This window comes from Staurois parvus, unplaced genomic scaffold (genome assembly GCF_062004578.1).
Source record: "Staurois parvus isolate SC_StPar_1 unplaced genomic scaffold, SC_StPar_1.0 ptg001457l, whole genome shotgun sequence".
Lineage (NCBI taxonomy): Eukaryota > Metazoa > Chordata > Amphibia > Anura > Ranidae > Staurois > Staurois parvus.
Window position 1 is genome coordinate 493433 of NW_028319253.1, and position 26693 is coordinate 520125.

The 26693-nt window shown below is 41.7% G+C and overlaps 1 protein-coding gene across 1 annotated transcript in view; it reads right to left on the bottom strand.

Moving 5' to 3' along the window:
- Nucleotides 1-3614: 3614 nt before the first annotated feature.
- Nucleotides 3615-26693, bottom strand: part of LOC149435878 (interferon-induced very large GTPase 1-like) — a 62585-nt gene continuing 39506 nt past the window's right edge. Inside the window, exon 3 of the mRNA XM_089662341.1 lies at nucleotides 3615-9188. Within this exon, the coding sequence (XP_089518467.1) occupies nucleotides 4540-9188 (4649 nt within the window). The 3' untranslated portion in view covers nucleotides 3615-4539. The remainder of the gene's footprint in view (nucleotides 9189-26693) is intronic.

Below are 26693 nucleotides of genomic sequence, written 5' to 3' on the forward strand. Positions count from 1 at the left end.
ATAAAAATCAGCCAATCTTTTTACCGATAAAAAATGAGCCGTGACCTGCAAGAAAAAGAAAGAGAAGAAGAATAAAATGAAAAAGAAGAATAAGAAAGAGAATAAGAATAATTAGAAAAAGAAAAATGCAGGCCATAGACGAGGCGAAAACTGGCCATTTAAAAAAAAAAAAAAATTGGTTGTTCAATCGGCCGACGTTACCACCAATGGTAAAAAAAAGAAAAAAATATTTGGCCGATTTTCGCCCTGTCTATGGCCGGTAAATATAATAGCGAAGTAATTACTTCTGTCCCTGCAGAGAGCTGCGCTATTATATTTGACATTAAAAAGTATAGAAATTGCAACATTGTATCTATTTTGTATCCGAATAAAAACATCTATATCCGAAATGGATACAAATAGATACAATGTTGCAATTTCTATACTTTTTAATGTCAAATATAATAGTGCAGCTCTCTGCAGGGACAGAAGGAATGTTTCAGCTGTCAACGGGGTACCCCACTGACAGCTGAATTTTAAATAATTTCCGTCAATTAAATAAATAATTTTTAAAAACAGCGTGGGTCCCCCCTCCCATCCATACCAAGCCCTTCGGGTCTGGTATGGATATTAAGGGGTAACTCCACGCCAAAATGTAAAAAACAATGGCGTGGAGTCCCCCCTAAAATCCATACCAGACCCTTATCCAAGCATGCAGCCCGACAGGTCAGGAAAGGGGGGGAAGAGCGAGCACCCCCCCCCCTTAACCATACCAGGCCACATGCCCTCAACATTGGGGGCGCTTTGGGGCAGGGGGGCTCCCCCCCAAAACACCTTGTCCCCATGTTGATGAGGACAAGGGCCTCTTCCCCACAACAAGGGGGCTCCCAGATCCCGGCTCCCCCCTATGTGAATGAGTCTGCGGTACTTGGTATCGCTACTAATTCACAAAAAAAGCAAAAGTATAGTGTAAAAAACCACAGTACAGGGTCTTTGACAAGTCCTTTAATAAAACAATGTCCCCCGAAGTAGATCCAACGTCAATCACGATGTCACGGCGGCACATTTAAAATTTTTTTGGAAATGGCAGATATTGTTTATAGTGAAGTCCTGATATTTGGCAAAGCAAATTTCAAAGTGAACGTCTCTGCAGTGATTTTTCATGGTGTTAGACGTGCCTTGTGAGTCTGATTCCGGGCGTGTGTCTGGTTAGTAAATTCGATTGGGCGTCTACTTGTTGACGCTTCTCTTTAGTATATCTCTTAGCAGGGTAAAAGTAGACGGTCGCTAGTAAAAAGTAGACGTTTGCCCATGGAAATGTGCCTAGGCACAATAGTAAATCAGGGTAATTGTGTGGAGACACTCTGCACATGCTCATTTTAGTGTTTATTGCTAGAGAGGCTTTTTTTCTATGGAGAGTGCATGTGATCAGCACAGGGCCAATCAGCACTGTCCAGACAGAGGTAAGGGGTTCTGCATCCTCCTAGAGAAGAAAGAAAACTCATCCTACAAGCTTTAACCAGGTCTCTGCTGGACACTGATAGAAGTCACAAGACTGCTCTAACTGCTGATGAGAAAAGGTATTTAGCAGTTTATATTTAATAAAATAATTGCATTTCCATGTTGTGTGTACTGTGGGAGACAAGAAATAGTGACTACAGGGTCCGGGGAGAGTGGATATAGTGAATGTGGGGTCCGGGGAGAGCAGATATAGTGAATGTGGGGGCCGGGGAGAGCAGATATAGTGAATGCAGGGTCCGGGGAGAGCGGATATAGTGAATGCGGGGTCCGGGGAGAGCGGACATAGTGAATGCGGGGTCCGGGGAGAGCGGATATAGTGAATGCAGGGTCTGGGGAGAGCAGATATAGTGAATGCAGGGTCCGGGGAGAGAGGATATAGTGAATGCAGGGTCCGGGGAGAGAGGATATAGTGAATGCGGGGTCCGGGAAGAGTGGATACAGTGAATACGGGGTCCAGGGAGAGAGGATATAGAAATGAGGGGTCCGGGGAGAACGGATATAGTAAATGTGGGGTCTGGGGAGAATGGATATAGTGAATGCGGGGTTTGGGGAGAGCGGATATAGTGAATACGGGGTCCGGGGAGACCGGATACAGTGAATACGGGGTTCGGGGAGAGCGGATATAGTGAATGCGTGGTCCGGGGAGACTGGATACAGCAAATGCCGGGTCCAAGGAGACCGGATACAGCGAATGCAGGGTCTAGGGAGCCTGGATATAGTGAATGCGGGGTCCGGGGAGAGTGGATATAGTGAATGCAGGGTCCAGGGAGAGCGGATATAGTGAATGCAGGGTCCAGGGAGAGCGGATATAGTGAATGCAGGGTCCGGGGAGAGCGGATATAGTGAATGCAGAGTCCAAGGAGACCGGATATAGTGAATGCAGGGTCCGGGGAGAGCAGATATAGTGAATGCAGAGTCCAAGGAGACCAGATATAGTGAATGCAGGGTCCGGGGAGAGTGGATATAGTGAATACAGGGTCTGGGGAGAGCGGATATAGTGAATGCAGAGTCCAGGGAGAGCAGATATAGTGAATGCATGGTCCGGGGAGAGCAGATATAGTGAATACGGGGTCCGGGGAGACCGGATACAGTGAATACGGGGTCCGGGGAGAGCGGATATAGTGAATGCCGGGTCCAAGGAGACTGGATACAGCAAATGCAGGGTCTAGAGAGCCTGGATACAGTGAATGCAGGGTCCGGGGAGAGTGGATATAGTGAATGCAGGGTCTGGGGAGAGAGGATATAGTGAATGCGGGGTCCAGGGAGAGTGGATATAGTGAATGCAGGGTCTGGGGAGAGCGGATATAGTGAATGCAGGGCCCGGGGAGAACGGATATATTGAATGCGGGGTCCAGGGAGAGCAGATATAGTGAATGCGGGGTCAGGGGAGAGCGGATATAGTGAATGCGGGGTCCGGGGAGAGCGGATATAGTGAACGCGGGGTCAGGGGAGAGCGGATATAGTGAATGCAGGGTCCGGGGAGAGTGGATATAGTGAATGCAGGGTCCAAGGAGAGCAGATATAGTGAATGCAGGGTCCAAGGAGAGCGGATATAGTGAATGCAGGTCCTAAGTTTAGTAACACTTTAATGACGGCAATACACAGTAATTCACTACCATGTGTTGTGGTGTGCTGCATTACAAAAAAATCTCATGCACATTTTTGGTGCTTTAGGCAACTCATTCAACTGATTGGACTGCCTCAGCATAGTGCCCGTTGTGACGATCGCGGTGTCAGACCCCAGATCTTCTCACCAAACTCATGACCGAAGGGCTAGCCAATATAAACCGCGCTGTCACGTGCGTAACAATTCCACGCCCAGTTGCACCCTGCACAAAGATTTTCCAGCTAATGGACTACAATCTATGTACCTGCAGCCTGGACGCTATTGTTACTGGTTTGGGTTAATTACGCAATTAACCCTTCACACTGCCACCACCTCCTTTTTGTATAGAGAAAGAGAAAACTCAGCAATACACTAGGATGATTGGTTAACCGTCAGTATTTCGCTATCTCTACAGACCGGTTATACAGAGGGTTAAATACTCATAGTAGCGTTCTCTTTAGAGGCAGGGATTCGTAAATTGCAATACAGAGCTATAGAAACAGTTCAACACTTTTAGAAAGTAAGATTTATTACCAAAAGGTTAAAAGGGTGCAGTACAAATATTTACAGAAAGAAGATGTAAGTTACATCATGTAACCAATATATTTATAAATAATCAGAGCACAACAGCACAGCAAACAGCTAACAGAAAGAAGTTTAGGCAAATAAGTACTTGCCAAATAAATGCCTGGGGTTAAGCAGTTTCAAGTCTGATGAGCTAAAAGAAAGGATTTCTGGTCTTGCATTGGGTTTCGTTGTTGCCGCAAGATTCTCCTTTGCTTTCTGTCCGATAGATCTTATATCGAATGGTCCTCACTTGTCTGACTGAACACAAAAGAAACACTTCTTTCTTCTACTCAAAACCTTTTCTCACAACGCCAAGCCAAGCTTTATTTGGTAAAGAATGGTTAGGCAAGGACTCAGCATCATAAGCTGGTTGCATTCCTGAGGGAGGGGAAATGAGGAGATAACATCTGCTCTTCTGTACCCACCTCCCCCCCTCAGGTGTTTGCATAGGAGTTTAAGAGAAATACCACAATGCAGAAACCTGGAGCAACATGGAGAAGTGCGCCTCTCCCAGTGGGCATGATTGTGACACTCATTACCACATGGCATTAGGCACACCAACACACATGAGTTGATGCATCACACACCCAGCCTTAATGCACACTTTAGGACCTATTTTAAAAGAATATATTACATCCAGCCGTATTCCCACGTCTGATTGTGAATTTGTTTACTGGCATCAACACTTTCTAAGTTCCGGAGACCTTTGGTGCAGCAAGACAAGCGTGAGAGTATGCAAATGAGAATTTTAGAATAATGAAAATCGTTACACTAAAAATTATATTTAGAAAAATATATCTTTACCATTTAGACCCAAAACATGTATTGTATATGTGAGTGATGACACAAATACAGCCATGTGATTTTTATATGATTTTAAAAGATTCCTGTAAACTTGCAAGAGCCTGATCTTCTGTGATTTTCTTCCAGTCCTTTGGAAGTTCTGCTGGATTTACAGAATATTCATCTGCAAAGTCATCATTAAAGAGTACAAAAATATACTTCCAGTAATCTGAGGATTTGAGGCTGGTGTCGGGTTGAATTGTCCAATCTGGATAGTATTTATGATAGTCTTTGTATGGGTGATCTTTTTCTTCTGTGTCATAAATTCTAAATGTATTGTCAGATACCACAGCAGTGGAGCAGATGTCAGTGACTAAAGTCTTATCTGTATTCCATTTGCATCCTCCCAGTCCCTGAGGTCTATGGAGAGATGCAGCGTGCTCCTGGTGATCATCACCGGCATTCTCACAGGGGACCATACAGAATGGACACTGCTTACCGCAACCAATCACTTTCTTCAACAATTCCTCATGAGGCTTCAGTGTGACTCTGGAGAGAAGGCGTTCAATGTTCAACAATTCTGTGTCTGAAAAAATTTCCTGCTTTATGTTGGGAAGATAGAAAAGAATGTCCTCAGAGAACTGGGTGACATTTGCTGTATTGTGGAAAGTGATCATTGTCATTTCATTCTGTGAGATCACTATTTCTTTGTCTAGTGACTTGCAGAAACTTTCCAGAAATTTCACAACGCTTTCTTTTTTCAGACATTCCTCACTCTTCAGGACTTCTTCAATTTTTTCAATGATTGGAGATAAAAGCTTTTCTGCTAAGGAGTTTAGAGTTGATGGACTCTGATATTTTCCAATAATGTAATGACGGATCCAGCCTTTCATAAAGGCCTTATAATGATTAATGTACAACAAAAAGCGTTCAAATTCCTCTTTCTTCAGCAGGTCCTCAAGCACAGTTAACTGAAAAGCGCTTCTGTTGCTAAATATATGACTTTCAGAACTTTGTAAAATGTCATCAATGACTTCCTTGCCGAGATGTTGCAGAATATAATCAGTTAGTGCCGGCTTCAGGCAGAGCTCACAGAATTTTTTGGCCCTGCTCTGACATTCATCTTTCTCATGGAATATGCTCTCAAATGTGTCCAAGTATTGAGGTTTTAATTTTTCAAGGCACATTTTGGGATAATTTTCTTGAATGAACCTATCATGTAACTCCTGAAATGCTCTAGATGATTTTCCAAAAATAAAAAGTTTTATATCTAGCTCAAACTTGGAAGAAAAATGAAGCTTTGTAGTAGTTTTATCTTTGAGTTTATCATTGATCATGTGTAGCAATTCCTGAAAGTAAGTATCATCATAATCCCCTGTGGTGCCTGCCTTCTCTTTGATGTATGTGTCACACATGTCTATCAAAGTCACTGCAATATCTTTTATTTTTTCTAGTTGTGCCTTATCTCCATAGAGCAGATTGCGACCTAGGGAAAAGAATGTTGAGTCAATGTAGCTTTTGTCAGGAACAAATGGACTGTTCCCATAGTCATCCAAGCTCATCACACTGGTTAGGTTTTCATTAATACCGCCTCCCTTTACACCCATTTCATTCTTAAGCCGCTGAAGAATCATTTGTCCGATGTTACGTCTTGTCAGTTCCTCTATTTGTAAATCAGAGAGGGTTTTCTTCCACATCTCTTCAAATTCTTGCTTTGCCTCCATGTCACCAAGTTCACAATTCCTTTCTCTGCAGTTTTTTAGGAGATTTGTTATTTCTTTCTCAATCAGTTCCTGAGATGTCTTCTGAATATTCAGAATCTTGAATTTGCCTTTCTGGATTGAAATGGCCTCATTGAGTTTATTAATCGCATTCCTTTCCAGTTCTTTCTTCAGGAATCTCACACTTATGAAGAAATCCACTTTGTATCCTTCAATGAGATGAACATTCTCACATTTGCTGTCAAAGTATTTTTCTAGTAGCTCCAGCATTGTATATTCCTCTTCTGACAGTAATCTCTGAAGATCATCTTTAAACTGCATGAACATCTCAGCACTGAGACTGGCTGCAGATTGATTTCTGATGTAAGTTTCTTTGGTGATCATCCAGCTGTGGATCTTTTTGGTGAAGTCCCATTCCCACAGAGAGTATTGCATAGACAGCTTGGTATAAGCTTCCACCAGACTGTTTCTGAAACTGAAGATGAATTTCTCATGTTTCACTGAGCTCCATAAGCTTTTAATCCATGTGATGAATTTAGGGATTTTGCATTGAATTCTATTAGAATTTGGAGATTTTAAAAATTCCAGCAAATATTTCTTTAATTCATAAACATTTTTACTGTAGCCAAAGTTTACCGGAGCCATTGGTGGAACCCCTTGCCACAGTCCAGGAATGTACCAGTTGTGTTTCTCAGGATCATAATCCATCACATCGCTGAAACGGGTAATTCCATGTTTATTCTCCATATTTGCAGCTACTTTTGTCATTTCATCAAGTTGTTTTAGAAATGTCTTCCTGTCTCTCTTGTGCTTTTCATGAGCAGATACATCACTGACATTCTGATGTACAAACTGGCAGCTGGGCTTCTTCCCAATGTCTTTCATCCGAAGAAAAGCATGGACCACAATCTGTAAAATATCCTTCATTTCTGATGGGTTCTCCATGGCCATGTTGATGATGGTGATATCACTCAGCCCCACCACCAGTGTAGCCAGTTCATAGTCATGTTCATAGCTGTCCTCCAAAGGGGCCAACTCTGGAGCTTTCAGCGGCTCAGTGTCAATCACCAAGATGAAGTGACAGTCCAGCTCCTCTTGAAAGTTCTCTTTTACTTTCAGAAGAGTCATGAAGGCTCCTCGTGTACATGTTCCACTGGCCACTGGTAACTGCAGACCAAACATGGTGTTCAGAAGTGTGGACTTTCCCGTACTCTGCACTCCCAGCACTGTGATTACTTTCATTTTGCATTGTCCTCCTGTCTTATTGTCTAGCTCAGTCAGAACATCAGTTATCCACTGTAAAGGAATATTAGAGGCGTCCCCATCAATCAACTCTAACGGGAACCCATCTAGTAGGAGATCAGCAGCAATTCCTGGAAATTTGGTGAATTGTCTTGTGGTTTTATTATTCTGTTTGTTAACAACTGTGGAATACTCAGCCTCATAAAACTGTCCCAGCTCACGTAGGAAATGTTCTATTCCTAAAGATTTTGCATTGTATTCAGACTGCAACAATGAAATGTTATTTTTTGCAACTGAATCCAGTTCAAATTTCATCCATTTCAAGAAATAATGTTTTTCAGCCTTGGAGAGGTCAGTAATTGCTTCAGTAAAATGCACTATGCCTTCAGGAATGTCATGTTTGTATTGTATCTCGTGAAGTGATCTGATCTGTTGTTTGAGCTCAGATTGATATTCTTGTGCATATTTTCCCCCTTGTCTCGTCATTCTGCAAATTTCTTTTTCTTTTTTAGACAATTCCTTCCACAGATCTCCCTGTAATTTCAATGTTTCCTTTTTATACCCTTCCACATCTTTTATCACTGAAGTAATTTTATTTGCATTTACTTTTGCTTTCTGACATTCAACAGAATTCTCATCAACAAAGATATGAAGTCCTTCAGTTATATTTGTAGCACTACACAGGTTTTGTCTTTCTTTCTGACTGTTTTTTAAAGCACTCGCAATGCCATTCTGAATTTTTGTCACCAGTGCCTCATAATGTTCTGTGCTGTTTTTGGGAATAATATTTGTTTTACTCATCTTTAACATTGTCATTAGATTTCTTATGTGCTTTGATGTCACTTCACTTATTTTTATCCCCTTTTCTAGAGTAACAATAAAATAAATCTGGGTGTCAGTGTTACTGAAGGATGATAAAAGTCTGAATTGTATTTCAGAAATACTTTCAATGAATATAAATACAGCTGATGAGACTCGAGTCAGAAATGTGAATTGGTTCATGTTGGTCTCCAGGTCTCCTCGTAGGTTGGTCACTGCAATGGGTTCTGGGAAAACATGAGAATTACCACAGGGAAAATACCAGGACATTTCCACAAGGCCATCAGATATTTTCCTCTCCATATGTCTTCCATCCATCTCATCATATATGAAGAAGTTTTGTTGTTGTTGGGCTGGATTAAGAACTTGATTTAGGATTTTAGATTTGGATAGTTTGTTGTTACCCAGTCTGATGAAGGAGAAAATAGGCATAGAAATATTCACCACATTTTCCTCATTGAACCCTTTACTGTCAGCTAGTGACTGAGGTCTCCACTTCTTCACAATGTCCCTCATTGCCCAAAGCATGAAGGTGCAGTGTGACCCGTCACCAGCAGGGAGAAGGAGAGGGACAGCAAACTGGCACATGGACAATCTAGATACAATCTCTTGTTGGAGAAAACTGTCTGAACAATGGAGGAGAGCACAGAGGACATCCAGGGGGTGAATAGATTCCATTGAACTACTTTCCCCTTCAATCATTGACTCCAACATGTTTTCAGTGGAATTGATTATTTGTGTATCTTGTCCATACTGAGTATTAAATGCAGTTCTGTTCAAGGCCATCAGCTTTCTCAAAAAATGCCACGGAACATCTTGAATGGTCTGGGGATGGACATCACTCAGAGTCTCTGCTCCGATTTCTAGGATGTTACTCAATGTCAGTTTGGAATCATTTAAATGCTTCATATTTAATCTGACAAGAAGTTCCTGGAAAATCTTCAATTTATCTGTAAAAAGAACAAAATATTTTTAATATATATCCTTATGTTAAGCATTACTGGTATAAATAGTTTAAAACAATAAATATGAACGGTTTTCTACCTTAAGTCTAGGTTCACACCTAAGCGTTTTGCGGTGCGTTTCGCATTTTGCAGAAACACACTGCAGGCCGTTTAACATGATTTCCTATGGGACATCTCCACGTTTTCATCCGGTGCGGTTTTTTTAAAGGGTTGGGGACTTTTTTAAATGCAAAGCGTTGCATTTTGTCTCAATAGAATTCAATGGAGACACTGCAAAAATGCACGTGATGTGTTTTTGATGCGTTTTTTACACTATTTGGATGTGTTTTGCATTTTTATCTGCCCAGCAACAAGTTGGAAAAAAACCCCTGCAAAACGCATTAAAAACACTTGGGCAAAAACGCTAAATGCACCGCATAAAGCATTGCAGAGACAGATCACATGTAAACTGTATAGGTGTGAACCTAGCCTAAAGCTGAATTCCAACTTTCTTTTCACTAGAAGTGAATGGAATGATCAATCCCAGCACAGATCATACCCCTGTACCATGTTGCTCTGTTGTCTGCAGATCACCTGATACTCTGGGATTGGTTGTTGCTTTGTATCATGTGACCCTCTGTATATCCTGCTGATAGACTCCACCCCTTCCACAGCCACTTCCTCCAGCAGATTATTGCTACCTCTAATGTAGTTCAAAAGGGGAAAAAGCTCCTCAAATTAAAGTATACATTTTCACTTTGATCCTTTACATTCTGCTCCTTTACATACAAATCCCACTTATGTGATATCCTTATGATCAGACAATTTAGTTTTTTTACATTTTGGGGTAAATACATTTGAATCTGAAATGGAAGTGCTGTCTGTCCTGATTAAAAAAAAGGTATAAAATGCAGGACTGAGACACCTCCCCCATCTATTTTTTCATAAAAACCACACAAACTACACATCAGGAGCACATTTGTAATCTGAATCTCCATTCCTAAATTGTATCTATAACTAAAACTTTTTTTTTATAGAATCAGGAACTTATATAAACCCTGTCAGGTATTTTTTGCTGCCAGTGTAAAATTGGGTAATATCTCCCAAAGTTTGAGGAATTTTGCTTAGCCAGCTTTTCCCAGAACAGGTGTCCTAATTGGAAGAGTTCTTCCTACCTCTTGTTCTGAGGACACCTCCAAAATGTTGGCTTTACCCTTAGCCGTCATGCACATTTGATGTTTTTACAGCGGCTGTTTTTGGCGTTTAACATTTTTTTCTATAGTTGATAAACTCCCCAGCATGTTATCCTATGTGTCCATACACAGATAGATTGGAATCAACGTTTTTTTGGCTGGATAAAACACAAAACTAGTGAGTTTCTAGAGGAGCCTTTCAGCTGTAAGAACGCTCCAACACTGAAAAATGGGGCAAAACACAGTAAAACATGGTAAAACGCAGTAAAACGTGGTAAAATGCCATAAACCAACGTTTTTGGATGTTATTCAATAAAAAAAATTTTTTTTTGTTTTAAAAAATGCAAAAAAACGCAGACACGGAAAAAATGCCGCTAATCACGGCAAAACACTGCTAAACACTAATGCAAAAACGCTAAAAAATCTGAAAAACTTGTGTTTTTAACATGACGTTACACAGCTAACATTATCAGCGTTATAAAAACGTCAAGTGTGCATGAGGGCTAAATGTTTGTGTATGGGACAGCAATAAAAACATGACAGAAGTTCTAACCCCTCGCATCCAAAATTTGAAAAAAAGTATTTTCCTTGAGATGCACTTAGGTTTCTCTTGTACTGTCTCTCAGGGTAACGGTGTGTTCTGTGTCTCACCCCCATTCTGTCCTTATCACAGTAGGGATGCCAGGACAGAGTTAGGCTATAAGCAATCATAATGTATAAAAAAATTCTGATCACCTCCCCAGAGTAGTACAGTGTTACTATGGTAACATTACAGTGCTCTGGTCACAATTTTAAAATATGTAATCAAAAAGAAAAACAATTAAAAAAAGTATTAATTTTTTTTTTTGTATTGTCACCAGTCAGTGTCACTAATAATTGCCACACCAGTTATATGATGATGCTGTACTGCACTGGTGACAGGATGTAAAAAAAAATGTGAAAATGTGTTTATTAATTTCATTTTCCAAAAAATTGTGAAAAAATCACAACTTCAAAAAACTCTCCATGCCTCTTACTAAATACCTTGGACTGTCTATTTTCCAAAAAGGGGTCATTTGGGGGTTATTTGTACTGTCCTGACATTTGGGGGGGATTTGTACCGTCCTGACATTTGGGGGGATTTGTACCGTCCTGACATTTGGGGGGATTTGTACCGTCCTGACACGTGGGGGGTGTTTGTACTATCCTGACATTTGGGGGAGTTTGTATTGTCCTGACATTTGGGGGGCATTTGTACTATCCTGACATTTGGGGGGGGGGCATTTGTACTTTCCTACATGTGTGATGTATTTTTACTGTCTTGACATGTGTGATGTATTTGTACTGTTCTGATATTTTGGGGCCTCATGAAATCAGCCATCAGTACATCAGGATTGATCGATTTCCCTCCTAGATTGTAAGCTCCCAGGATCAGGCCCTCCTATCCCTCTTGTATTGAACTGTATTGTTGCTGTATTGTCTCCCGTTATATTGTAAAGTGCTGAGCAAACTGTTATATAAATCTTGTATAATAATAATAAAATAATTTTCAGATATATATCCAATAGTTTATGGATTTATAACTTTCCTACAGACTAAATAGTAAACACTGATTTGGGTTATTTTCACCAAAGAAATGCAGGAGAATAAATTTTGGCCAAATTTTTGAAGAAAGATTATTTATTTGCAAAACTTTATAAAAACTTTTTTTTAAATTGCTCTTCTTTGTTTAGTTTATTTAGCAAAAAAACCCCAGAGGTGATTAAATACCACCAAAAGAAAGCCCTAGTTGTGGGAACAAAATGATAAAAATTCCGTATGCGTACAGTGTTGCATGACTGCACAACTGTCATTCAAAGTGTGACGGTGCTGAAAGCTGAAAATTGGCCTGGGGGGGAAGGGGGTGAAAGTGCTCAGTATTGAAGTGGTTGACCACTTACTGACCGGTGATAGATGAATGACGGCTTCACCGCGGGCTGGCCAGTTCTGGGAGGGTGTCATATGACGTCCTCCCATGATCGTGCTTCCCGAGCGCCCCCGGCGGCGTGCATCGGGAACTGTAAGTGATGGCCGTGTCCCTTGGACACAGCACATCACAAAGAGGGGGGTGAACGGCCAATTACAGCAGTTGTTTACATTTGTGATTGCTTGTCATTGGGCAGAGTCCTCACAAATGTAAACACAGCAGGGTCATGGCTGGGTTTTTCCTCTCCTTTCCTCACACCAATACCGAGTGTGAGGAAAGGAGAGAAAATCGGTTCCTAAACGATGAGTGTGCTCATCAATGGCCATCAGTGAGTGCAAATCTGTGCCCATCAGTTCCCATCTGTTACCATCAGTGCCCACCAGTGAGTGCCCATCTGTGCACATCAGTGCCCATTAGTAAGGGCTCATCAGTGTCCCCCAGTGTTGCCTCATCACTGCAACTTTTCGGTGCTCATCAATTACCATCAGTGCTACCTAATTACTGCAGCTTACCAGTGTACATCAGTGCCACTTATTTGTACACATTAGTGTCACCCTATCAGTGGATCTTCATTAGCACCCATCAGTGCACATCAGTGGCAGTTTATCAGTGCAGCCTCAGTGCAGTGCATTATTGCACATCAGTGCAACCTCATCAGTACCCATTAGTGCAGCCTCGTCACTTCACATCAGCACCCATCAGTGCACCCTCATCAGCATCATCAATGCATCCCCATCAGTGCACCCTCATCAGCACCCATCAGTGCACCCCCATCAGCGCACCCTCATCAGCACTCATCAGTGCACCCCCATCAGCGCACCCTCATCAGCACTCATCAGTGCACCCCCATCAGCTCACCCTCATCAGCACTCATCAGTGTACCCCCATCAGCACTCATCAGTGCACCCCCATCAGCGGACCCTCATCAGCACTCATCAGTGCACCCCCATCAGCGCAGCCTCATCAGCACTCATCAGTGCACCCCCATCAGCGCACCCTCATCAGCACCCAGCAGTGCACCCCCATCAGCACCCACAAGTGCAGCCTTATTAGCACCCTGCAGCAGCCTGATCAGCACCCAGCAGTGCAGCCTCATCTGTCCCAGTATGTCTAAAAAATTATTTTCCTGTAAGGATTCCTACCAAATCTTAACCATGACCGACGGGAGCAGCGGGGAGCTCTGATTCTGATTTGGATTATGAGCCCGTTTTAAGCAGTGGGTCTGCTACAGAATCGGAGGAGGAGGAAAGTGTGCCCACCAAACGAAGGTGTTCTGGTGAGGAGCAGGCTACCACAAGTAGTGCAGTGGCATCCACTAGTAGAGCAGTGGCTTCCACCAGAAATGGAAAACCTCTTTCCACATATTCCGAAAACTTGTGGGAAAAAAAGACATGTTCAATAGAATTAATTATGCCTCATAGAATATACATTGGGGTGTTTTCTTCTCAAAATGGGGTCATTTGTGGGTAATTCCATTGTCCTGGTGCTTCAGGGCCTTCAAAAGTGTAATAGGTAGTCAAGATATTAGATGTGTAATTTATGTCCCCAGAACACCTGATAGTGCTCCTTGCATGTTTGGCTTTTGTATGAGGTCGGGCTGTGGAAAAGTCTCACATATGTGGTATTACTATAGTCAGGAAGAGTAGCAGAATGTATTTTGTGGTGTATTTTGTGGTATTTACATGTTATGTGTTATAAATATCTTATAAACGGATAACTTAAAAATAAGTTTTCATTTTTTTTCCACTTTTTCTGAAAACATGTTGAAAAAACTCATTATGCCTCATAAAAAATATGTTGAAGTGTTTGCTTTCCAAAACTTGGTCATTTTGTGAGTGTTTCCTTTGTCCTGGTGCTCCAAGGCCTTCAAAAGTGTGATAGGGTGTCAGGAAATTAGATGTGTAATTTTTGCCCCTAGAACGCTTAACCATTAGCCGCCCGGCCAATAGCCGTTTGGCGGCCGGAAAAATGCTTTAGATTTCCGGGTGGACGCCATATGGCGTACTCCTGGGCAAGTGCAGTCTGCACACTTGCAGAGCCGCACAGCGGGTTAATCTGTCACCGGCCGTGTACCTCAGACATAGCCGATGACAGATCTGAGTACCGTCCCCCGTTGCCGGTACCATGTGACCAATCACAGCAGGTCACATGACAGTTGTATACAATGGATGGCTTCATTCATGCCATCCATTGTATATTAGTGTCTAGCTGTGAATGGTCACAGCGATCACATGCACATGTCATGTGATTAGCTGTGACCAAATCACAGCTAAGCACAAAAACAAAAACAAAAAAAAACCCCTGAATGAATCGATTTCATTCAGGTAAATGCTTGCTTATAGCAAAGTAATTCTTTGCTATAAGCAAATTGTGTAAAAAAAACAAAATACTGATCACTTCCCCAAAGTAGTACAATGTTACTATGGTAACATTGTACTACTTTGGTCATAGTGAAATATGAAATGAAAAAAAAGAAAAAAAAAGTAATAAAAAATTTAAAATAATAAAAAAAGGAAAAAAAAAAAATATATATTTTTTTCATACTGGCACCAGTCAGTGTCCCTGATCACCGCCATGCCAGTTATATGATGACGCTGTACTGCACTGGTGACAGTATGTAAAAAAAAAATAGTGAAAATAATTTTTTTAATTTTTTCATTTTCCAAAAAATTATGACAAAAAAAATACAACTTCAAAAAACTCGCCATGCCTCTTATGAAGTATGTCGGACTGTCTACTCTGCAAAAAGGGGTCATTTGGGGGATATCTGTACTGTTCTGACATTTGGGGGATATCTGTACTGTTCTGACATTCGGGGGATATCTGTACCGTTCTGACATTCGGGGGATATCTGTACTGTTCTGACATTTGGGGGATATCTGTACTGTTCTGACATTCTTGGACCTCAAAAAATTAGATTGGCTGTCAGTACTTCAGGATTGATCAATATTCAGATCTATACCATAGTTTGTGAACTCTATAACTTTCCTACAAACTAAAAAATACATCCTAATTTGGGTTATTTTCACCAAAGACATGTAGCAGAATACATCTCGGCCTAAATTTATGAAGAACAATTATTTATTTGCAAACTTTTATAACAAAAAAAAAAATTTCCAAAATTTTTGGTCTTTTTTGTTAATTTAGCAAAAAATAAAAACCCCAGAGGTGATTAAATACCACCATAAGAAAGCTCTAGTTGTGTGAATAAAATGATAATATTTCAGTTTGGGTACAATGTTGTATGACCGCACAATTGTCATTCAAAGTGTGAGAGCGCTGAAACCTGAAAAATGGCCTGGGCAGGAAGGGGTAAAAGTGCCCGGTATGGAAATGGTTAAAGGTGCTACTTAGATGTTGGGCCTCTGTATATGGCCAGGCTGTGGAAAAGTATCTGATCCAAAAATATTTAGACAGCAGGTGAATAAAGCCCCTGGACCGGATGGGTCGTTAAAGAATTGAGCTCTGTGATTTCAAAGCCATTGTTTCTCATTTTTAGGGACTCTTTAATGACGGGCATAGTAACACTGGATTGGTGTAAGGCCAATGTGGTGCCAATATTTAAAAAGGGGTCAAAATCTTTACCAAGTAATTATAGACCTGTTAGTGTAACTTCTATAGTTGGGAAGATACTATTTATTATTATTTATTTCAGTTACTTATATAGCACCATCAATGTACACCACACTTTACATATATATTGTACATTCACATCAGTCCCTAACCCTCAAGGGGTGTACAATCTAAGGTCCCTAACTCACATTCATACACATACTAGGGACAATTTAGACAGGAGCCAATTAACCTACCAGCATGTCTTTGGAGAGTGGGAGGAAACCGGAGTACCCAGAGGAAACCCACATAGGCACAACATGCAAACTCCAGGCAGGTGGTGTCATGGCTGGGATTCGAACCAATGACTCTAGTACTGGCAGGTGGAAGTGCTAACCATTTAGCCACTGCGCACTGTGTACTGGAGAGTTTAATAAAAGACCACAGAGAGGAGTTCTTGCTGGAAAAAAATATTTTAAGCAACAGACAGCATGGAGTCATGAAAGACAGAAGTTGTCAAACTAATCTGATTTCTTTTTATGAGGAGGTGAGCAAAACCTTGAACAGAGGGGTGGCTGTAGACGTGGTATATTTGGACAGAGGAGTGGCGGTGGATGTGGTATACTTGGACAGAGGGGTGGTGGTGGACCTGGTATACTTGGACAGAGGGGTGGCAGTGGATGTGGTATACTTGGACAGAGGGGTGACTGTGGACATGGTATACTTGGACAGAGGGGTGACTGTGGACGTGGTATACTTGGACAGAGGGGTGGTGGTGGACCTGGTATACTTGGACAGAGGGGTGGCAGTGGATGTGGTATACTTGGACAGAGGGGTGGCAGTGGATGTGGTATACTTGGACAGAGGGATGGCGGTGGACATGGTATACTTGGACAGAGGGGTGACTGTGGACATGGTATACTTGGACAGAGGGGTGGCGGTGGACATGGTATACTTGGACAGAGGGGTGACTGTGGACGTGGTATACTTGGACAGAGGGATGACTATGGACGTGGTATACTTGAACAGAGGGGTGACTACGGACGTGATATACTTGAGCAGAGGGGTGACTATGGACGTGGTATACTTGAACAGAGGGGTGACTATGGACGTGGTATACTTGGACAAAGGGGTGACTGTGGACGTGGTATACATGGACAGAGGAGTGGCGGTGGATGTGGTATACTTGGACAGAGAGGTGGTGGTGGACGTGGTATACTTGGACAGAGGGGTGGTGGTGGACGTGGTATACTTGGACAGAGGGGTGGTGGTGGATGTGGTATACTTGGACAGAGGGGTGGCGGTGGATGTGGTATACTTGGACAGAGGGGTGGCGGTGGATGTGGTATACTTGGACAGAGGGGTGGCGGTGGATGTGGTATACTTGGACAGAGGGGTGGCGGTGGACGTGGTATACTTGGACAGAGGGGTGGCGAGGTACGTGGTATACTTGGACAGAGGGGTGACGGTGGACGTGGTATACTTGGACACAGTTCCCCACACACGGCTAATGTGTAAGGTAAAGTCTACAGGCTGGAAAAATCTGAATGTAAATGGATAGAAAACTGGCTAAAAGATGGTATTCAGAGAGTAGTGGTTAATGATTCATACTCTGAATGGTCTGGGGTCATCAGTGGGGTACCCCAAGGTTCAGTGTTATCAGTGGTGTACCCCAAGGTTCAGTGTTATTAGTGGTGTACCCCAAGGTTCAGTGTTATTAGTGGTGTACCCCAAGGTTCAGTGTTGGGACCCTTACTTTTTAATATATTTATAAACAATATAGGGTCTGAGATTATAAATCCCATTTCAGTCTTTGCAGATGACACCAAGCTGTGCCGGGGAATAACGTCCTTACAGGAAGTCTCCAACTTACAAGCCGACCTCAATGCTCTGTGTAATTGGGGGACTATGGGGCCAATGAGGTTTAATGTTGATAAATGTAAGGTTCTGCAATTGGGGGCTAAGAATATGCATCATACATACTAGGAGGGGTACAACTGGGGGGGTCAATGGTGGAGAAGGATCTGGGGGTTCTGGTAGATCACAAGCATAATAATGGCAGCAATGCCAAGCTGCGGTTTCTAAAGCAAGCAAAATCCTCTCTTGTATTAGGAGATGTATAGACTCCAGAGAGAGAGGTATCACCTCCCCCCCCCCCAGTACAAATCATTAGGAACACCTCATCTGGAATATGCAGTTCAATTTTGGGCTCCAATTCACAAAAAGAACATTGGGGAACTGGAGAAAGTACAGAGAAGGGCAACCAAACTGATAAGAGGCATGGAGGAGATCAGCTATGAGGAAAGATTATTAAAAATATTAAGTATCCAAAGAATTGAGGGAAAAAAATACAACTTCAAAAAACTCACCATGCCTCTTACTAAATACTCCCATGCACAGCTGCGCCAGATTTTGCACTCTCTAGTTTTAGTAAATCAACCTCATTGTGTCTCCTACTTGCTGTGGGGCTTCAGTATCAATCCAATAAACAATGTGACTCTGACTTACCGGACCATGCTGCTGGTCTTTTTGAGCCCAGGCTTTGCCTGTCATGGGGGGCATACCCTGAGAGGGGTCTGTACAGAACTCTGACTACATGCATTGCACAAAGTGCCAAGGAGAACACCCAAGCAGGATCCAGTACCTAAAGAAACATTTCAGGCCATCCCCATAGTATGGGGTCTAGGTATGGCTTCCAAGGTTTTACCGAGGTGGTACAAATCCAGATGCATTGCTCCTACTGTTGTGGTAGAAGACAGTGAGAAGTTGAATAAAGAATCTGAAGTACAGTAATAAACTAGTTAACCTTAGAATAATTTCTCAGTAAAGGAGAAGAAGAGGTCCATCACCTACGGACACTAGTGAACAACTGAGGACTCATGGAGTGGGTTAGGGTTACAGGGGGACACCCAGGGGGCATGTCCAGCAAAGCTTGGCCAGTGTCCATTCACCCGAAGGTAGCAGCCTATAGCCGGGGTCTATGATATCCATCCTGTGTCTTGTACCTTACCATTAAGATAACAATGTATCAGTGTGGGAATACAATGCTGTTGGCTCAGGAATGTCAGCAATTTGTTTCACAAATCTTAGTTTGTCTTCATTCTACTCCCTGTTGTACAATGTTACAAAAATTTAGATAAAGCAACAAAAAATAATACTAAATGAATTGCTAAATATTGCAAAATAGAAACATATAACTCCTTCTTAAAATATATCATGTTTTAGTGAATTGACTGCTTGTGAGATATATACCTCATGAGTTATTCTAAGGCAAAAATGCATGAAATGCTTAATTCTTGTGAGACAAAAATATATTTAAATTATGCTGCGCTCCTCCTCAAAGTGAAAAATAATAAACTAAAAATCAATTCATATTTCCAAAGAAACCATATCATAAACCAAAAATATATCAATATAAAAACATGCGATCAACAAAATAAGCTGTGACATCCCGTGCTTAACATTTGCAAATAATGAGTCTCTGTGAATAAGTAGTGACAATTCCCAATGATTCAAATCAATAACTAATTCCAGGTGACTTCCTTAGTGAGATGAAGATGTGCGCTCCCCTCCAAGATAGCCTATACTAGGCTAATAACGCTTGTGTTCACTATATGGAACTGTAGTGTGTTGCACCATATGAGGAATGGTGGATCCCTCTCAGCCGGCTCTCCATTTCCTATCCCTGCTGGGATCTTACTCTCTCACTGCTTCTCTCCTGCTTTCCTCTCCTATGCATATGCCCTCAGTGGAAAGAAAACATTCCAGAGATAGTGCTTTATCCTTTATAAAAAAACTTTAATAAGGCACCCAACTGCACTCACATATAAAAAGTAAAAAATCGCTTCTGTGTATACAGAGCTGCATCCTCAGCATGCCAAACACTGCATGCCTGATGTGAACCTGTCGTCCTCAAATGGCCAGTGACGTCGTAGCCCCTCCCCTACGCGTTACGCCGCTGGTCACGCGGCTTCATCAGGGGGGTTGTGATTGGACTTCACTCTTCCATTCGATCTATATATACTGACTATCCTCCATTTTGTTCTAGTTAACATGGGCGTGGCCATCTTTTTGGGGCCGTAATTCAACTGATTACATTCTTCCCTGCCGATGTTTATACTAAGGATACAATGTTGCTGTTCGACTCTATACTACATGTCAGTCCCATTCTTGGACTAACAGTGCACAATTACAATGGTACAACAAAGATGAATACATAACGATACTAAAAAATATATATTATTCTATGAGGAAAGAACAAAGAGCACAGGCCTAGTGCATTACCATAAAAAATGTTTAATAAAAAATAAAATAGGTGTTGTACTCACAAACGACAATAAAGTCAAGGCACATCATAAAAGAACAGCTGGGCCAACACCGCACTGAGTAACAGTCCGCAATAGGGAGTGTAGACATCCAATAGGCTGACACGTTTTGAGGACTTGCCTCTTCCTCAGAGCCAACTAACCAAATGTCTGCTCCCTCTTTTATATGCTCAAGAATGGTAGAACCAAAGGTCACATGGGCCGTCCTGGACACTCCCCTATGCAGGTGGAGGAGTCACAGGGGCAAAGGAGATAAATCACTGGTATAAACAGAAATGTTAATATAAAATATTACCAAAAACTTCTTAATATGGTTTACAAAGTATAAATAAAATAAAATGAAATAAGTATTGTTACAATATAGTATAATATCTGGTACAATTGGTATAGTGTATGGTATACGTGTGTACGCATAAACATAGAAGCATAGGAAATATAAATATATAGGAAAAAAAAATTAAAAAATTAATTATATAAAAAAAAAATGTTTTTGTAAAAAATATATGTGTGTTATAAGAATATAGATGTCAAAGGTGTATGGAACAAACACTTGCATAATGAGAAAGCAGTGCTCGGAGAGAGCTCACTGGACCACATGCGTGCGCACATGTGTGTGTAACACGTCCATATGAGTAACTGCTTTCTTGTAAAAACAAAAAAATGTATATACATACATACATACATACATACATACATAAACATACACACACATATGTATATGGAAACTGAATGAAAAAATGGGTGACCAATGAATGACCCATAGACACAAGCGCCTGGGAATGCGGTTGAGCGCATGAGCCTAAGGGTGATAAATGTGAAGTGAGCAACCTAATGTGTAAGGATGCAGGGTAATGGTAGCTATACTGATGATACTATAGTAATCATAGCTGATGAAAATGAATATATCTAAGGCATACATCTGTAGTGGATGGTGTACCCACCATAGGTCACAAGGGAAATAATGGAACTAGCACTAAAGGGGGGGAGAGAGAGAGAAAAAAAAAGGGGGAGAGACAAAAAGGATGAGAGTAGGACTTTAAGGAACATGTACAGCTCAGCAGAAGGTACCTATGCATAACGGGGGTCAGTGAATGACCCCATGTATCTCAAGATCTTCATAAAGCCCAGTGGGTGAGAGGGAACCCAGAGTAAAGATCCAATAGGTCTCCCTCTTGCATAGTCTCTGGAATTTTCTTCCACCATCTGAATCTCCTGTAATGGATTCAATCCCAAATACTTTCATGCCTGATGGGTCACCACCATGTGCCTCCGGAAAGTGCCGTGGTACTGAATATTTGTATTTGCCTTTATTGCTCTCCTTGTGATTAATGATGTTACATTTGTGTTCGCCAAACCTGACCCTCAAGGGACGCATGGTTCTGCCAACATATAGGAGGCCACAGGGGCAGATGAGCCCATAGATCACAAAGGAAGTGCACAGTTGATGAACTGCTTAATCTTCTATGTACGGCCATTGGTGGCAGCCACCTCTTTCTTTCTGTGGCACATGTATTTGCAGGTTCCACAATTGCTCACACCGCATTTGAAACTGCCCCTTTGATCAAACAGGGCAGACCAAGGATTGACCGTATTACTGGCACCAGCAAGAGGCTTCTTAATTCTACTGGGTGCTATGTGACTCCTGAGATCCCTAGGTTTCCTGAACACAATTTCGGGTCTGGGGGCAAGGCTCTGACCAAGGACTGGGTCCTGCTTAAGAATTTTCCAATGCTTTTGAATGCTTCGCTGTATGTCGAAGGCTTTAGTATTGAATCTGGTGCAAAACCTGACCTGGTTATTAAATCTATTGTTGGGATCTTTAGTGACTTTCTTGGCAGCTGTGTGTGGTATATGCAGTGGACTCTCTTCATATTGGCCCCAATACTTCTGCTTTGCTTCCTCGATGTGGGCCTCACTGTAGCTTTTTTCTAGAAACTTGGTCCTCAAGATGGCGCTCTGTTCCTCATAGTCACCTCTGGTGGTGCATGTTCTCCTCAACCTGCAATACTGACCAAAAGGGACATTACGGATCCATTTGGGGTGGTGATGGCTACTAGTGTGCAAGTAAGAATTGCCTGCTAGGCTTAAAATGCTTTTTAGAGCAGATGTTGCCATCAGAGTCTGTCTGTAATTCAAGATCTAGGAATACCAGACTGTTGGCATCTACCACATGTGTGAAGCCGATTCCAAAGGGGTTATTTTGGCAGTGTGCAAGAAACCCATCCAGATCATCGTCTGACCCTTGCCAGATGATTAAGATATCGTCTATATATCTGGCGTACAGGGCCAGATTGCCCGATATGGGTTTTTTATTCCATATTGATTCCTCCTCCCAATACCCCATGAAGAGGTTGGCATAGCTAGGGGCAAATCTAACTCTCATAGCCGTGCCTCTAATTTGTCTGTAGAAGTTCCCTTGAAAGGAGAAATAATTATGTGTGAGGGTATAGTGGATGGCTTTTTGTAGGAAAGCTACTTGAATGGGAGGTATGTCACTTTTGTCCAAAAAGAGTTTGATGGCAAACATGTCATATTGATGTTCGATGGATGTGTAAAGCGAAGTGACATCCAAGGATAACCATTTATATTCTGGACACCACTTCGAGGAAGATAGGATCTCCAACATATGCCCAGAGTCTCGGACGTAGGATGGTAGACTCATGACTAGTTCTTGGAGGAAATAATCAATGTAGCATCCCAAATTGCTGGAGATGCTATCAATGCCAGCTATGATGGGTCTACCAGGGGGATTAGTCAGGTCTTTGTGAATTTTTGGTATATGGTAAAAATAAGGGGTCAGTGGGTGTTGTTTGAGCAGGAATTGATATTCATTTTTTGATAGTACTTTATTGGTCAGAGCCTCATCCAGCAAACCTTTTTAAGCATCTTTGTATTCCGGTAGGGGGTCTCTACGAAGCTGTTCATAGGTGTTACAATCTCCTATCAGTCTAAAGGCTTCCAAAAGATATACATCTTTGTCCTGGATGACCAGACCACCCCCTTTGTCAGCTTGTCTTATGATAATATCATCTCTGTTTTTGATGTGAGTCAAAGTGAAGTCAAGGTTCTCGCCCCCGAAACAGTGTGAGATGTTTTTTGGAATCCTATGATGTTTATGTTCGCAGATCCTCTTGATATCCTCAAACATCATGTCATAAAAGGTTGGGATGAAATTCCCTTTAACCCAATGTGGATAAAAGGTGGAGGCAGGTTTGAAGGTCGTATGAATGATCCTGTCTTTACCTGTTGACACGTGATCATCAAGGGCCAGTGCAAACCCATCACATTCACCTTCCTGTAGTAAACTTTCCAGCAAGGGAAGTGCGGGATCATTGCTAATGGAGCTGGTATTAGGTAACTGCCCTACCTGAGGACCTGCAGTCATTAAAGGTTCTTTTTTGAGGGCGAAATACCTCTTGACAGTGAGGTTTCTGACATATTTGTTGAGATCTATAAATATTTCAAATAGATTAGGAGGATTTTTAGGAGCGAAATTGAGGCCTATCCGTAATAAATTCAGTTCCGTGTCTGTGAACACCACACTGGATAGATTATAGATTTTAATGGTGGAGTGTGGAGTGGTTATCTCCTTATGATGATACTTAAAACCAGTTATAAAAGAACTCCACAGAATCCAAAACGTAGGTTTATATTTACCAATCCTAGTAAAGATAAACAATACAAAATAAAACAGTTTATATATGCGATACTAAAGGTGTTGTTTACGCGCTGAAATGCCCATGTAATTTTTTATATATTGGACGAACAAAATGCAGTTTGAAAGAACGCATGAAAGAGCACATTCACAACATCAATATAGGTTTTAAGTATTATCATTTGACTATGCACTTTTGGGGAATTATTCACAACAGTAAGGCAGATAAAGTGGAATATTGGGGAATGGAAAAACACAATCCCCACTGGAGGGGCGATAATCTGGTCAGGGAAATTAGTAAGAAGGGATCATTATGGATTTATGAGTTAGGGAGTCTGGCACCAGGTGGTCTGAATAAGGAGTTTGATTTAGCATGCTTTATTAGTGATATTTAGTTTTATTTAAAGATAATGGGAAATATATTCAGTATAGTCTTTGGTGGTCTATCTATTTTTATGTATATATATACAGTCATGGCCGAAATTGTTGGCACCCTTGATATTTCTCCAGGAAATCATGTATTTCTCACGAAACGTATTGCATTAACACATGTTTTGCTATACACATGTTTATTCCCTTTGTGTGTATTGGGACAAAACAAAAAAAGGGAGGAAAGAAAGCAAATTCAACATAATGTCACACAAACCTCCAAAAATGGGCTGGACAAAAGTATTGGCACCCTTTCACAACTGCGGATAAATAAGAATGTTACAAGCATGTGATGCTCCTGTAAACTCACCTGGGGCAAGTAACAGGTGTGGGCAATATAGAAATCACACCTGAAAGCAGATAAAAAGGAGAGACGTTCACTTAACCTTTGCATTGTGTGTCTGTCTGTGCCACACTAAGCATGGACAACAGAAAGAGGAGACGAGAACTGTCTGAGGACCTGAGAACCAAAATTGTGGCAAAATATCAACAATCTCAAGGTTACAAGTCCATCTCCAGAGAACTAGATTTGCCTTTGTCCACAGTGCGCAACATTATCAAGAAGTTTGCAACCCATGGCACTGTAGCTAATCTCCCTGGTCGTGGACGGATGAGGAAAATTGATGAAAGATTGCAACGCAGAATAGTCCGGATGGTGGATAAGCAGCCCCAAACATGTTCCAAAGACATTCAAGCTGTCCTGCAGGCTCAGGGAGCATCAGTGTCAGCGCGAACTATCCGTCGACATTTAAATGAAATGAAACGCTATGGCAGGAGACCCAGGAGGACCCCACTGCTGACACAGAGACATAAAAAAGCAAGACTACAGTTTGCCAAAATGTACTTGAGTAAGCCAAAAGCCTTCTGGGAAAACGTCTTGTGGACAGATGAGACCAAGATAGAGCTTTTTGGTAAAGCACATCATTCTACTGTTTACCGAAAACGGAATGAGGCCTACAAAGAACAAAACACAGTACCTACGGTAAAATATGGTGGAGGTTCAATGATGTTTTGGGGTTGTTTTGCTGCCTCTGGCACTGGGTGCCTTGACTGTGTGCAAGGCATCATGAAATCTGAGGATTACCAAAGGATTTTGGGTCGCACTGTAGGGCCCAGTGTCAGAAAGCTGGGTTTGCGTCCAAGATCCTGGGTCTTCCAGCAGGACAATGACCCCAAACATACGTCAAAAAGCACTCAGAAATGGATGGCAAAGAAGCGCTGGAGAGTTCTGAAGTGGCCAGCAATGAGCCCAGATCTAAATCCCATTGAACACCTGTGGAGAGATCTTAAAATTGCTGTTGGGAAAAGGTGTCCTTCCAATAAGAGAGACCTGGAGCTGTTTGCAAAGGAAGAGTGGTCCAAAATTCCGGGTGAGAGGTGTCAGAAGCTTATTGATGGTTATAGGAAGCGACTGATTTCAGTTATGTTTTCCAAAGGGTGTGCAACCAAATATTAAGTTAAGGGTGCCAATACTTTTGTCCAGCCCATTTTTGGGGTTTTGTGTGACATTATGTCATATTTGCTTTTCTGCCTCTGTTTTATATTTGTTCCAATACATACAAAGGGAATAAACATGTGTATAGCAAAACATGTGTTAATGCAATACCTTTTTTGTGTGAAATACTTGATTTTCAGGAAAAATATCAAGGGTGCCAACAATTTCGGCCATGACTGTATATATATATTGTGACAGTGTGGCGATCTGTCACCCTGGATTCTCAACAAGGCAGGTTGAGGGGCTCCAGGGTAAGTGTTTAATATGGAGGAAAGTGGCTTTTCACTTTCCTCCTTTGTTTGTAAGGTCTGTTTTGGGATCTGGAGCCTGGAGATTTCAAAGAGATCTGGGAGGGATGAAATCTCCAATCCTGGGACCAGGTTTTGGGAATGGCCAGGAGACTGATTGCACAGGTGTGTGCAGGCCTTTTCAGAGAGTCAGGACCAGGGTTCTGGGCTCCACCCCGGCAGCTAGGAGTCAGGAGGGCTCCACTTGGAAGACAGGAGGTCACTGCCTTGAAGTCAGGTGGGCTTCACCTAGGGGAGGTGGAAGCCAGACTAGCTGTGTGCTAGGGGCTATAATTTGGGAAGAGTCTGCAGGAGACAGACATTGAACTGTGTGTAAGCCAGGAGGCTGAATCTTTGTTTTGTTGGTGGATACCCCTGCGTGGGAAGCATTATGATTGAACTTTCATTTAAATAAAAGTGGGCTAAAAAGGCCCTTAAAAATAAGCGAGTAGCTGTTTGCGTTTGAAAGCTCTACCACGTTTAAGCGAGTTCCCACAATATATATATTTTTTATATATTTATATATTTTTTTTAGTTATTATTTTATATAGTTTTTATTTTTCAATATTTTTTATTTATATTTATTTTATTTTAATTTTCATTTGATATATTAATACATTTCATCTTTGT